The 14898-nt window shown below is 36.7% G+C and overlaps 1 protein-coding gene across 4 annotated transcripts; it reads left to right on the forward strand.

Annotated features, from left to right (window-relative positions):
* The first annotated feature begins 410 nt into the window (after positions 1-410).
* On the forward strand, positions 411-12646 carry LOC135597311 (serine/threonine-protein kinase CTR1-like). Of its 4 annotated transcripts, none has more exons than XR_010481209.1 (15): positions 411-1139; positions 2822-3120; positions 3208-3349; positions 3898-4001; positions 5113-5321; positions 6172-6516; positions 6617-6657; positions 7496-7564; positions 8623-8723; positions 8830-8914; positions 9095-9193; positions 10508-10562; positions 10679-10795; positions 11572-11640; positions 11750-11819. XR_010481209.1 is itself a non-coding variant. In XM_065090100.1 (15 exons), the coding sequence occupies exons 1-15, from the start codon at positions 621-623 to the stop codon at positions 12367-12369; spliced, it is 2418 nt and encodes an 805-aa protein (XP_064946172.1). In that variant the 5' UTR covers positions 411-620; the 3' UTR covers positions 12370-12646. The 4 variants fall into 4 exon arrangements, 2 of the variants coding, with proteins under 2 accessions (XP_064946172.1, XP_064946173.1); XM_065090100.1 differs by lacking the exons at positions 10508-10562; positions 10679-10795 and adding exons at positions 12082-12176; positions 12261-12646 and having other exon boundaries at positions 11750-11881; XR_010481208.1 differs by having other exon boundaries at positions 10508-10795.
* The last annotated feature ends 2252 nt before the right edge of the window (positions 12647-14898 follow it).

Consider the following 14898-nt stretch of genomic DNA (forward strand, 5'->3'; position numbering starts at 1 on the left):
ATATATTATTTTATTTCTACATTCAAAATTTTTTTTATCAGCAACCCATAAATCAAAATTGACTTAGTATCCATAAGCCTTACCTAATACAAGCGATATATTCTTTTACAGGAAGGAGATAAGTAATATGAAAAAAATTATCGAGTTTCAAATCTTTTAAAAAAGTATTTTTTTTGACGCCATAGTATTTTAAAAATATTATATCAAATCAATTTGACTGATTGTATAATCTATATAAGATGATGGGTACCATTTTTTGTGTGTGCAATATCAATTGCAGTCAATATTAATGTTTTTAATACTTGCAACACGTTCACAAATGGTACGAGTCTAACTTAAACTGTACTAAACTTTAGTGGCGTGTAGGGATATATTTGTAATTTTGTCTAATAATAATAAAGAAGGGGCCCTCGGAGAGGGAGTGGGAGATTTGCGTAGACGGAGACGATCGGCTCTCTCCAGCCTCCGGGTCTCAGAATCGACGGAAGCTCCTCGACGCCGGCCCTACCAACCTCCGCCACCGCCCCCGGAGACAAACAAATCCACTGAAAACAACAAGATGAATATAATCGAGTGAAGTCAGCCTCCAATCTTCCGATCCCCGTCTTTACCTTTTGGGGATGGACATGGCCGGGAGGCGATCCACCTACTCCCTCCTCAGCCAGTCCCCCGACGACTCTCCGCCGCCACCCAAGTTCGACTCACCGCCCACCGACAAGGCCCGCGCCCGCGCCTCCCCCTTCGACTGGTCGATCGCCCCCGCCGTCGCGCCGCTGCAGCGGCAGTCCAGCGGCAGCAGCTACGGGGAGAGCTCCCTCTCCGGCGGGGACTTCTACGTGCCCGCCACGATCTCCTCCGCGACCGTAGACGCGGACGCCTTGAGCCGCATGACGGCCCCGACGTCTGCCGGAGGGGGCGAGGGCCGGACGAAGGACGGAGCCGTGGCGGAGGCGTCGTCGTCGTCGTCGGCCAAGAGCTGGGCGCAGCAGGCCGAGGAGACGTACCAGCTCCAGCTCGCCCTGGCGCTTCGGCTCTGCTCCGAGGCGGCGTGTGCGGACGACCCCAATTTCTTGGACGCTTTGGATCAAACAGTGCTTCCGGAACGCGTCTCTCCCACGACCATCTCCCATCGCTTCTGGGTTCGTATATAACCGCCCCATCTCTTTGCTCCCCTCTGTTCTTTTCGCGTAATCTGATTCCGTTTGGTGCCAGAATAACTAGATTCAACGGTTTAGTTACTTTGACTTCGGAACCCAGTGGAAGCTAGTTTGTCATAGTCCAAGCTGCCAAGGCATGTTCATTCACCACAACGAATCACATTAACGCGTGGATGCAACTTCTGCTTCAAAATCTGTTAGACAATGTTTAATAATAGCACAGATTAATATGATTGATAGTATATCAAGATTGTTAAAGGCCAAGAATTTGATGGAGACATATGTGCAGTCAATTGCTTATCATTTGGAACTTTTCTAGTTGGAGCTCCAAGTTTGTAATGATTTCATTAACAATAGTAATTCATCACATCCTTATGGTGCATGTGAGGTTGCACAATGGTGGCTCCACAATGTGACACGCCCTCCGGTCTAATCTATGGATAATCCTTTCCTAGGGCCTTTTGCCTCTCACCATGAGAATCTTTCGACCATGATTCCAATTGTCACAGTCCGACCTCATAGGTTAATTGGCATCAAGGTTCGCTATACCACGGCAATACCGCCTAGGTACATATCGATCCGACAAGGGACCAGTACAAGGAGTACATCGGTATACCCCCATATGTCATGAGTCGGTACGTACTGTATCGATAGTTGGTTGATCCATCAGTATAGACCGATAAGGTGAACCATGATTGATATATTAACTTCGTTGAATCTGAACCAATAGCCCAAAATGCATATGCCAAGTTAGCATACCTATTGGATCATTTTAAGTCAATCTTAGTCTTTCCACTTTCGATGTGGGATTGGGATTAATCCGTCGGGATACATTGTTGCTTTGAATACTCCAGTTGGAATTTAGTTAATTAATTCAAGTATCATTCACAAAAATTCTCCTCTTTAGCAATGAAAGACCAAACATGTTTAGTACACTGTTAGAATCGTCCAACATGAACGACGAAGAAGGTTTTCCATGAGGATCATCAATTGGTAGTATTCTTTCATTTTCTTCTCTTCTTGAAAATACATGCACATTATTTTTAGAAGTCATCCTTCATGAACCTTTATGCATTATCCATAATGACCTACATATATGGGTCCTCATTTATTGTCTGTACAAACACAAACCACACAACCTAGTGGCCTCTTGGTGCTGCTGTTGCATTCTCATGCTTGACCTTGGAAATGATAAATTTATAACTATCAAGCTTTATGCTTCTGTTGTTGTTCAGTTGCTAAAACCTGTAAATGATTATTTTCTCAGATGTTGCTTTCCAAGTGAGAAAATAAACCGACATATATTGACTACCATCAAAGATTTCTATTCTTTTTCCCACAAATATTCTTTGCAAATATTTTATGTAAGGTGGATTACCAATTAATTTGAACTTGAAATATTAATGTAATCCACATGATTTCTCTGGCAGCTGGTACCATAAAAAACATATTATAAGTTGTTATTCTCCATTTATCAGTTTATTGATGACATAGCTTAGGTCTCTTCCTTTTGTGCACTGTATCCAGTTGTTAATAACTACTTGCTGCTCACTTTTATTAATAATATTCTCTCCTTATGTCTAATCCAGAAACTCTTTAATTCTGTGAATATATTGATCCATGTACATGACACTGTACTTACTTTTTTATTTTATTTTCATCAGGTAAATGGATGCCTATCATACCATGACAAAATTCCGGATGGCTTTTATCTGATTCAGGGAATGGATCCATTTGTATGGACTCTATGTGCTGATGTGGAAGAAGAGAATCGGATTCCATCAGTTGAGTCACTGAAAACTGTTCACCCCTGTGATTCATCGATTGAAGTGGCTCTTGTAGATAGACAATATGATCCTGATCTAAGGCAGTTACAAAACGTGGTAGCTGGCCTTTCATGCAGCTGTGCCACACCGAAAGATATGGTGGATCAGCTAGCAAGCCTTGTCTGCTCCCACATGGGGTAAGTTGCTCTCAGCACCCTACATGTAGATGACCAATATGATCCTTTTGTTTCTTTGATAATGAGTATGTATTTGCTTTACACAAGAGGTACAGCTTTTAATGAAGAGGATCTTCTCCGTCGCTGGAAAGAGTGCAGTGAGACTCTCAAGGCTACTTCAGGTTCTGTTGTGCTTCCAATTGGGAAGCTATCAGTTGGTCTCTGCAGGCATCGTGCATTGCTTTTTAAGGTGATTTTGCAAGGCACCATTGTTTTTGTGTAATCTTGCTTATTAAGTTCTTTTTAATTGAAAGGTCTAAACTCAGGTTCACTTAAGCTAATTTTGTTATAACAACAAAGCCGCAAAGTCCCAACCATTTAGGATCAGCTACATGCAACTTTTACCACCATTGAGATCTATAAAAAACCGTAGCTTTTGTTAAGTTAAGATTATTTAAATCTTTATGTACAGTTTTTATTAAAGTTTTCTTAGGTCGTTCTCTACCTTTCTTGATTTTGCACTCTATCAAAGTGATTCTTAATTGTTCACAAACAAAAACATATTTAAGTTAATTTTGTTGTGTGACTAATTGAGAACATAACATATCATTTTAGCAAGCATCGTATGTTTCATTTGTTTTCTCATTTTCAATGGTGACTAATGCTCTGTGTTCCTTTTGTATGTTTGATTGCATGAAGTTAACTTAAACGTCTGCTATTAATAAATTCATATGAGTCACAAGATTTTGTTGGGATGATTTTAATTTCTAATTTGTTGTTTTTCTTTTGTGTCTGTAGATGTTGGCAGACACAATTAATTTGCCATGTCGAGTTGCCAAAGGCTGCAAATATTGCAAAACTGGTGATGCTTCCTCATGTTTGGTGTGCTTTGGTCTTGAAAGGTGCAGACTCTATTTTCCAAGTGATTATGTTAATTATGAACTGTTACTTTAGAGAGTTTTGGTCTGTGGAATGATTACTTCCTATACTTATTGTGCTGTACTGTGCCTGTGGCATGGCAGCACTGATCATGGATGGGTGCCTCATAGAATTTCTTGATGTATAATTTTGCAATTTCAATAGACCAGTATGACGACAGCATAATGCAATTGAGTTGCTTTTGCACAACTGGCCCAGATACAGCATGGAATAGTGCAACAAAGCAACAATTTGCATTTGAGTGAGTTGCAAATAAAGGGAAATATACAAGTGAAACTGTAACCTTGATAGTGTTGGAGCATCTCCTTCAAATTGCTTCAGTGGCCACTTAAATACATAGGCTGACTCATAAAGGGCATCTTTATTCCGATATAAAGACACCTTACATATCCTTCCATATCTAGTGACTGAGTGAGATACTGGATCCTGTTGAGAATTAAGATCATTAATTGTCAGACTGTTTATGGCATAACCAATCACTTCCTAAGAGTCTGATTCTGAGGTTTCTAGTAGCCAACTAAAATGATAAACATATCTCTCACTCAGATTTTTGTTGATTTGCAAGTCCTTTATGACCACGCCACTCTTATGCTACTGATTCATATTCCTAATCTGTTCTTTTTATAAGTTTTATGATCGGGGACCGAAACTATATTGTCTATTTGTGCAAATAGGAAGTATATAGTGGCTAAAATTGCAATGTTTCATGGTGTTCACGAGCTCTTGAAATTTCATCAAAACTTCTATTACTCTAGATTGTCCATGACAGGTCACAAATGTATTATTATTATTATTATTTTTTTTTGCCATTTATATGATTCTTTAGAGTAGTTAGATCTCACTGCACTATCTCATATTATCTGTAATTCCTTGTATAAAATGGACATTAGTAGACAGTCAAACACTCATATTCTTGTGACTGATTTTAATTTGAGACACTGTAGCATGTTCATGCTGCATGACAACTAGTATCAGCATTTACTAGATTGTTTAAGTGCCTAACTCTGCAACCTTCACAGATCTTAGACTGATATTCAATAAGCCAACTGATTGATAAAATTTCTCTATTGGCAGGGAATATTTAGTTGATTTGATTAGGAACCCAGGAAATCTGTGTGAACCTGATTCTTTGCTGAATGGACCTTATTCCATTTCAATATCTTCACCTTTGCGTCCTCCAAAAGCCAAATCAACCGAGGTAACTGTGAATTTTAGAACCTTGGCCAAGCAATATCTTCTGGACTGTCAATCACTTAATCTCTTCTTCAATGACGCTTCAGCAGGTGACTCCCATGAATATAACACAAACATTGATTTGAATGTATCAGTGTATTTTAACTCTGCTACCAGTTCATGTTGCTTTTATTGATTGCTTGAAAACCAGATGTCCTAACATTGTTTATCCAACAAATCTCTGGTAACAATGGGACTGTTGGAGCTTATGCATTTAGTATTTGTTTGACTACTGTTCAACAACCTCGAGAATCTAAAATGGTCACGATGCTTGGGTGTTGTCCGTACAGTATTGAACGTTCTTCACTTGAGATTTCTTCTTCTTTATCCTAATGCATCTTTTTTTTCTTCTGAAAACACTGAAGCTTAATGGATTGAGTAGTACATTTGTGTGAATTCCATTGTGCCTAGCAATCCAAGCATTCCATTGTAGTTGAATTAGCTATTTAACACATTACAATTTACGTCCCCTCAATTGGAGTGCCCATCACTGCTTGTTTGTTACTTGAAGTCAAATCTTGCCATTCATCAGGTGCTTTGATTACAAAATTTTATGGTGGACTCGAGCATAATCACATCAATCCATTCATTGTAACTTTAATTTAATGAAAATCCATGTAATGCTTGAAGTTTACTTTTGAAAGCTACGATTGGAACAAAGGTCTTTAACTGTGAATTCAGTGGTTGATTCTCGTTGTTTATTAGACTGGATTTAAATGCTTAAATTGTAATTTCAAGAGTTCCTTGGTCACTACAAGTCATGGTGCTGGTAATTTACTTGTGTGATAGTCACCATTTTGGTCACTATCTATTGAACAGCATGAGCTTTTATGACAACTAATTTCTTGCGAGTAATATCGTGAGGGGCATCAACTGAAATTGCATGTTGTACTATTTAAGGTGCTTTTGTTGCTCAAGGAGATGTTGTGGACTTATCTTCCTCTAGGCCTTTGGATGAGAAGTCTGTAGAGGTGATATCTTCACCACTAGAAGCTACTGGAACTGAACTTTGTGAGCTACCTCTGCCTCACATTCAAAAGGTTGCTCGGCCAGTGCCATCAAAAGCTGTGCAGAAAGATGTTCTCCATATCATTCCTCCTGATCCAAAGGCTGATAAAAAGGATTTCAGGCTTATAAAGGATTCTAAACAGGGCCATAATAGACCTAACAATGAGATAAGCCTTGCCATAGATGACTTAAATATTCCATGGAGTGAACTGGTCCTGAAGGAGAGGATTGGAGCAGGTAAATGCACATTATTTTCTGGTTATCTATATTCTATGATCACATTCCATATGCAGAAACTAGATTGTATGTTTTCGTTTGTAACTGTATTATTTTTCAGGTTCTTTTGGAACTGTCCATCGTGCTGAATGGCATGGTTCGGTATGTTCTTTGATTATCAACTGTTTTATATGCTTAATATAAAGGAAACTTTTCTGTTTTTCAGTTTCCAAAGTTCAGCATAAGTGGTTCCATAAACATGAGCTACGTTAGGCCATATTGTCTGTGGAGTCTTTAATTTAATTGTTGCCATAAACAACTGATAATTGATGTTTATTGTGGATATTAATACTTTATCATTTGTAAATTGAGTGGCTGCTTTAACATCCTATGGTTTTATGGTTATCAGACAAACATAGCATTACCATTGTAACGTGATCATTAATCATCAGTACTTGCCGCAACTATTTGGATCGACGATTAGCTTTACAAATCTCTTTAACAATGCTAATGTGTTCCTGCCTTGAGCAGCATCACTTAAACTGCAGAAGAATAAAATTTTAAATTATACTACGAAAGTAAAGGTGAAAATGGTTCTATTCCCACCAATGCTTCAATGACTCTTGCTGAATCCATGCAATTACCTAAGAGAAGTACTTCATGTCTCAACGCTTAGGTGGTGTACATTCAGAAGCATAGATGATGGAACTTATGTTCAATTTTGAAGACATTAAATTTTGTGTTTTTAAACTTAAAATCTTATTGCAGAATCTTTAAAAGCAGAATTTGTTCTTTTAGGTGGTGCACATTCAGAAGGCCACACAATTCCGACCCCATACTGCTCTTAACCCGTGATGTCCGTCACCTAGCATGGACGTTGAAATTTATGTTCAATTTTGAAGACATTATATTTTGTGTTTTTAAACTTAAAAATCTTATTTCAGAATATTTAAAAGCAGAATTTCTTCTTTTGAAGCTATGAGATAGTTTTTACCTGTAGGATGTTGCTGTCAAGATACTTATGGAACAAGATCTCCATCCTGAGCGCTTAAAAGAGTTCTTAAGAGAGGTATGCTCAAGTAAATATATAACAGTTTGCTCTGGATAAATGTCACACTGATTTTTTTAAAATTTTATAAAATTTATCGCTGCCTGTTGACTACAAAAGGATAAGTCATAGTAATCAGCTTACCTAATAACCTGGTCAGGCCCTTGTTGTTATGATTTGTTTGATCAATTATTCCAACATGAGTACATTATGCATGAAGTCTCTGGGTGGAATTTAGTCATTAATCACATAAACTGCTAAGACTACATGTTCTGGCTATGTGATTTTCACATGTATCCTTTTGATTCAACAGTTCGAATCAAGAATTTAATTAAATAAGCTGGGCAGTCTTGTGCTCCTGTTTTCATCCTTTTTTGACTTTTAGAATCTGGTTTAAGCATTATAGTCAATCATTTGACTGAACTCAGATCTCTGTACTTTTCTGCTGCATATGTTACAGAAAAATCAATGTTACCTCTGAATATAGTGGGTTTATGGCACATTACTGTTCAATGCTTAGCTCATTATCAAGATATGTTAAAGAAGGCAAAACCTTAGAGAAAAACAATATTGTCTGTAGCAAGAGAAATGTAATTGATCATGAGGTTGCATGTAGGAACACATGGTATCTTACTACTGCTGCTGCGAGGTTCTAAAACTAACTGCTTAACCTCTAGACTTGGATAAATGGCCATACCATGACAGAAATTTAGAAAGTTTCAGTGAGAGCAAAGGACTTTCCTGATATCAGAAGTTTAGAGGTGTAATATATGTAGATATAGTGCTGGAAGTGTAAAAGCAAGTCCCTTTCCCCTCTATAAGAAAAGGGTTTAAATAGTTAGACATGTTGAATAATCAGATTCTCTTAATACAATGGACTGTCTGCATTTGGGTTAAGATGCTGATCACTTGCAATAAGTTAAATATCATTTTTCTGGAAGTTCGCGAACACCATTGCCAATAGACATGTACATTGAGATATTTTTTTTGGGGCTTCATAAGAATGCTACTGCAGCATGTGAATGTTTTTTCTTTATCTTTCACCTAAGATTCAGGATCATTGTATTATTCTACATTAGGTTGCTATAATGAAAAGCCTAAGGCATCCTAATATAGTTTTGTTCATGGGTGCTGTTACCGAGCCACGGAACCTATCTATTGTCACTGAATATTTGTCAAGGTATTTTCCTCTTTCTTCATCTTGTGCTTTTATTTATTTCACAAAATCATATCTATCAAACTACTCAGTGAAGTCAGTACATATAAGTTCTTTTGATGAATTTCAGAGGCAGCTTGTATCGGCTTTTGCATAGAAATGGAGCAAGGGAAGTTCTAGATGAGAGGCGCAGATTAAGTATGGCATTTGATGTGGTATGCTTTTTACCTAATTAGATTTCAGTTTTTTTGCATAAGTTGCATTTAGCGTAGCACAATTTTTAAAGTACAGCAATCAGAAAGGCTAAGGCCATTTCTTTTTTGGTAACTTTATATCTAATAATCTTTTGCAGTGATGCAGGGTACATATTTATTAATGGGTATTTGCTTTTCCAGGCAAAGGGAATGAATTATCTTCACAAACGCAATCCTCCTATCGTTCATCGAGATTTGAAGTCTCCAAATCTTCTCGTTGACAAAAAGTACACAGTGAAAGTAAGAATTGTATTCACATATTTTGGACTTTGGTTGCAGAATTATTTCTTATTATAAGCTGATTAACATCTATGGCTCTAGTTATGCTTTTGTTCATGGTGTAAAATTTTGGTACCAGAGCTGGTGCCAGTCATTGGTCAGACTGGTATGAGTCTGGTACATACCAACACAGAAGAATAAAAAGAAGATGAGGAAGAAGATAGGAGAGAGAGAGAGAGAGAGAAAGAGAGAGAGAAAGAGAGAGAGAGATAGGTTATGAAATTAGCTCAAGGGTTTGTCGGTGATATATATAGAGAGAGGTTATGAAATTTTAACCATTTAATTAAAAACCCTAAACCAGACCTGAAACGCTTGAAATGGGCTGGTTTGTGGTCCGGTTGTCCATGGAACCATTATTTATCACCTGGTTTGTACTGGTCCTGGCGGTTTTTCAAACCATGCTTTGATCTCGAGTTTCAAATCGCTTTGTTGCTAATGTCCTAGAGATATTTTAACTTTTAACTACCCTAAATTTCTAAGAACTTCACTTGATACCACAGACCTGAGCTTTCTTTCCATTTCTCATGTGGTCTTATTGTGCTCCAATCAACAAGATTGTTTCTGTTAATTTGTATTAGCTTCTATGATCTTACTTCTTTGTTGCTGAATGAGGTTATCCAGTAGAGGTCAACTACGACATGCATGCTATTTTGTGACACGGAGATGCTATGTTTGTAATTTACAAAATTAATTCATTAGCTTGGTATCTTCAATGTACATCTGCATTCCTGCTAATATGTGGAAGAAAAGTTTGCAAAGTTGCAGCTCCTTCCAGCCGGCAAATAGTCCTACTTGGATGATATATAATGAACTGTAACAAGCGATAACAGAGTATGATCATTCCAGAGATGCAACATTTTGTCTTTGGCATCATCAGATGCAATTGCAACACATACTATAGTCCGTATTATCATTCCTGAGATGCAATATTTTGTCTCTGGCATCATCATATGCAATTGCAACACATAGTATAGCCCTGTTCATTATAAAAGATGATAATTGACAAAGAAAGAGAATAAGTTCTCTCTTGATTGGTAAAATGATTTATTATTTCTTTCTTTCATGAGAGCGAGCCTTGGTACAATGATAAGGTTGCACTTTTATGACATGAGAGACCAGGGTTTGAGTCACGGAAACAGATTCTTTAAATATTTAACGGTAAAGCTGCATGTATTGACCTTTTCCAGACCCCGTATTGGTGGGAGCCTTGTGCACTGGGTACTCCTTTTTTCTTTTTTTCTTTCTTTGATGAATCAATTACTGAATGTGGTGTAGGTTTCCTCCTGAAAGGTGTTCCAAAGGCCTTGTAGTTCTGATAAGTTTCGAACAGGTTTGATCTCTTGCAAAAACCAACTGTGAGAATGAATCAAATTGATAGTGGAGAAAATGTAAGAGCAGCAAATCTGAATGTGTAAGGTCTTGAAAGAGAAGGATTTAATTTTGCAGGCTTGCTTCATGTGCCAGTATAGTATGTGCCTGCTGGTAGAAGCTAACAATATATAGATGTTCCTTTTTGGCATTTGGCAAAAGATGTGTATTTGCACCAATGGGTGCATGATACAGGTAGACTGCTGAACTCTGTGTCTGTGTTGACAAACTATTTGAACAATTTACCTATAAACTCTGTCTAGCATTGATAAAAAGAATAGACAATTATGCCTTTACCCAGTTGTGAAATTATTTATTTAGTATTCTCTGTCATGAATGCTTATGGCTTGTTGACATCTCTTTTTTCCTTCCCAAGATGGTATTTCTATCTTAAAACTTTTATTGCTTCATACTAAGAGATCCTGCAAAATGGTTGTCATATCAGTGTTACGCCTATACACGTTGGCAACTTTCCACCATGTGTTGGTACTTGAAGCATGTTAAGACGAATTGTATCATCTACTCTCTAAAGTAATGAGTTGTGTCTTGTAGGGCTCTTGTATCATCTTTAAAGGGCTACAAAACATGTCAAATATTGGCAATATACATGTGATTCTGACTTTTGACTGGTATTATGTATACATGTTTAAGGTATTTTGTAAATGTTTGCTAATTGTATAAATGGTTGTTATGATTCTTATAAAGTTTCATGTGTGATGATCATAGAACATCGATATTACATAAGGTCTAATATTAAATAGCAAATATATGTGCTCATTTTTGTATACGTGCCATGTCATCTATCAGGTTGTCTATGTCAGTATCTCATATTCTTTGTTTTACAGCCATGTCAAGCAGATGCAATTTGTCAAACTCGGATTCCTTTTTGGTTTATCCTACTGTAATTGACTGTATATACCTAGTTTTTCTGTATACCACTACTGCAGTGATAGCTTTCTGTTGAACTGCAGGTCTGTGATTTTGGTCTTTCAAGACTGAAGGCAAACACATTTCTCTCATCTAAGTCTCTTGCAGGAACCGTAAGTTGCTCGTGTTGTACATGCTTTCAACTGAATCCATTTGGCTGATTTACAATAGGTTAATTGAGTTGTTTTGGTTTTCAACTTTGATTGTCTTTGTTCACATTAGCCTGAGTGGATGGCACCGGAAGTACTTCGAGATGAACCATCAAATGAGAAGTCTGATGTTTACAGCTTTGGCGTGATTTTGTGGGAGTTTATGACATTGCAACAACCATGGAGTAATTTAAATCCTGCTCAGGTTAGCTGTTTTTATTCCATTGGTATTGACGATTAGAGGGCTTTAGTTTGATGAATTTGGAATCATTTGAACTTTGTCAATGTCTTGCCGATTAGCAAATGCATTTATTTAATACAAGTCTGTTTTTCTACATGTGCTGAGACACATAGATGTGCCATCATTAAAATTACCAATATATGAAATAAATTGTCATGTGACAGGTGGTTGCTGCGGTTGGTTTTAAAGGAAGAAGGCTTGAGATTCCAAGTGATGTAAATCCACAGGTGGCTGCTATAATTGAGTCCTGTTGGGCCAAGTATGTGGACAGTGCAATTCCTTGGCAATTAATCTTCTTATACTTCATTCTGCTTCTGTTCTTAAATGATCTGTTGAACTGCAGTGAGCCATGGAAAAGACCGGCTTTTTCTAGTATCATGGAGTCCTTAAAATCTCTGCTCAAGCCTCTGCCACCTCAACCATTACATACTGATATGCCGAGTGCCAAATAGAAGGCTAGTTGCATATTTTTGAAACGGCTGGTGTACGTTTTGTGATCCCACATGTACATAAGTCTGCTTCAATTGTATCAATTACAGGTGATCTTGCATTTGCATTCAACAAATTTTGAATTAGCGTCTTTACTCTTCAGTTTAAAGTTCAATTCTATTTCATGTTTTACAACAGATATAACTCTTTTCTTGTCCTTGGTCCATCCAATGATTAGATGATATCACAATGTACACATAATTTTCTTCAACATAGTTCATGCATAGAACTTTGGTTCAATTTTGAATATCCTGCTGGGTGTATTTTATAGTTGTGGCATTGATTCTTTTTTATCATCATTCACCACTAAGTTCTCATGTATATCTTTCATTTATAGGATGTATCAAAATTTAAAACTATGATCTAAGTATTGGGTAGTTAAGAAATAATATATAAAAAAAATGTATGTTATGAGATAAGAATGTTGAAAAGGATGTGTGAAGTTAATAGGAAAAATAAAAAAATAAATATTTTTATTCATGAATAATTAGGTATCGTTTTAATAAAGAATAAGATAAAAAATATTTAAAATGACATAAATATGTGCTTAGGAAATTTTTGGATGTGACAATCAAATAAGATAAAAATGATTAATGTTAATGGTACAAGGAAGATCTAAAAATATTTTAATAAAAATTATAAATAAAAATTTAAGTATTTTAAATTTAATTAAGTTTATAGTTTTTTACATAATAACAATAAAAGATTCATGCAGTTAATCTTAAATAGTTAAGATTTATAATTTTTTTATTATTATTATTGTATCAAAATTTAAAATTATAATTTTTTTGATATTTTTATAATTGACATATGCAAGGCTCTGAACTTACGGGTGTCAATGCCACAATGCCTAATGACTTTGATTGACTAAATGGATCTCTTCAAGGACTCTATATGAATATACTAGCCTGTGCTAGTTTTCTTAATTGGATCTCTTCAAGGACTCTTATGAATATACTAGCATGTACTAGTTTTCCTAATTTTTATTTCTAAATATGAATTGTAATCATCATGATGTACGAAGTAAGTCAGTGTAACATTTATGAATAATGTCATGGCTATATTATCACGTGACTAGCTAGAATTTCTTAAGTTACGAGATACTTTTACATTATTCATTTAGAAAGGGTTAGTCTAGTTACAATCTCGCTATACTGACTTGTAAAAGAATAAATTGATTAGTTTGAAAACAAATGACAAACAAATCTCAACGTCTCATGAAGAGAACAGTTTTACAAGTAATTTAGTAAACACTTGGTGTGCAAGAGAGAAAGAAGAAAATAAGAACTTTAGAAGGCAAACAAGCAATCACAAATTTATAAATGATTGCTCACCGGGTGTCGGGCGCGTTGGCAAGTTTCCATAGGTTTAACTTATGAACTTGTGAATCTAATTCACGCTCAGTACTATTCCAGATCCCCATCTAGCAAGGTGCCACCTAAGGGGTTTTGGGTGCTGAAGTGCTTGACGTTTTTCTTCGTATTAAAGCCTATAGTAAATAAGTCATGACACATGAAAACTAGACCATTTTTGGATAGTTTTACATATTCTGGTGAGCGATCGCTTTATAACCTTGCAAACTATTCATGTTCATAATTTTCAAACAAAAACACACAAAACAAAGCAAAACATGTTGTCAAGCATATGTACAAGCAAAAAAATACGACGAACGGTTCGTTGATAAGGGTGTTGCGGGTGCGCGACGATCATCCATGACATTCTCTTCCACTTAAACTGTTTACACTCTTATCGATGCTTGCTGGTAGGCTTTGATCATTGCTTCTTCATGTTGCAAGGTGTCTTTAGGCTCCCAACTAGCTTCTGTTCAATGAAGTTTTTGCCACTTTACCATGTACTTGATCTTCTCTGCTCCATTGGGCAGCTTTGTCTTACAATCAACTAAAATGACTTTAGCCCACTTTTCGTAGGAGGCTCTAATGGGAGAGTTAATGAGTTGAAACACTTCGGAAAGAATCTTACGAATCCAAGTGGTAGGCTTTCAGGTTGCTCACATGGAAGATATTGTAAATTTTGAGCCACGTAGGCAGCTACAACTTGTAGGAGACATTGCCTACCCTACTATAATTGGGTGGGCAATCATGCTTCTAAAGGTGGGAGAAAAGACAAAACTTGTTGTTGATCAAAAAATTAAAGGGTTCTTCGTACTTTTGTACTGGTCCTTTGTGTACTTTATGCCTAAAAAATTAGAATGATACTGGTTAGAGCTTCATTGACACCAAGTCATCAACTTAAACTCCGATGGTCGGCTTCCCAGATCTGTCTACTTCATCATCTATTTTATTGCTTTCTCCAAGTAAGCCCGGACAATATATATGTTTTGATATCATTCCTTTTTAAAGTAATATACTAAAGGGCTACTCCTAGTATAAACGATCGTCAAGGTGTAAGGAGTCTACGACTACTGTCCTGTAATAATCTTGAAGGTGCTCTTATTGGATGTAAAGCTCCATAACAAGTTGTAGGAGAATTGA

Source organism: Musa acuminata, chromosome BXJ1-11 (genome assembly GCF_036884655.1).
Source record: "Musa acuminata AAA Group cultivar baxijiao chromosome BXJ1-11, Cavendish_Baxijiao_AAA, whole genome shotgun sequence".
NCBI lineage: Eukaryota > Viridiplantae > Streptophyta > Magnoliopsida > Zingiberales > Musaceae > Musa > Musa acuminata.

Coding starts and splice junctions, on each gene's coding strand:
- LOC135597311 (XM_065090100.1), top strand. CDS start 621: ATGGACATGGCCGGGAGGCGATCCACCTACTCCCTCCTCAGCCAGTCC. Junction 7,565..8,622: donor TAAAAGAGTTCTTAAGAGAG/GTATGCTCAAGT, acceptor ATTCTACATTAG/GTTGCTATAATGAAAAGCCT. Junction 11,882..12,081: donor GTAATTTAAATCCTGCTCAG/GTTAGCTGTTTT, acceptor GTCATGTGACAG/GTGGTTGCTGCGGTTGGTTT.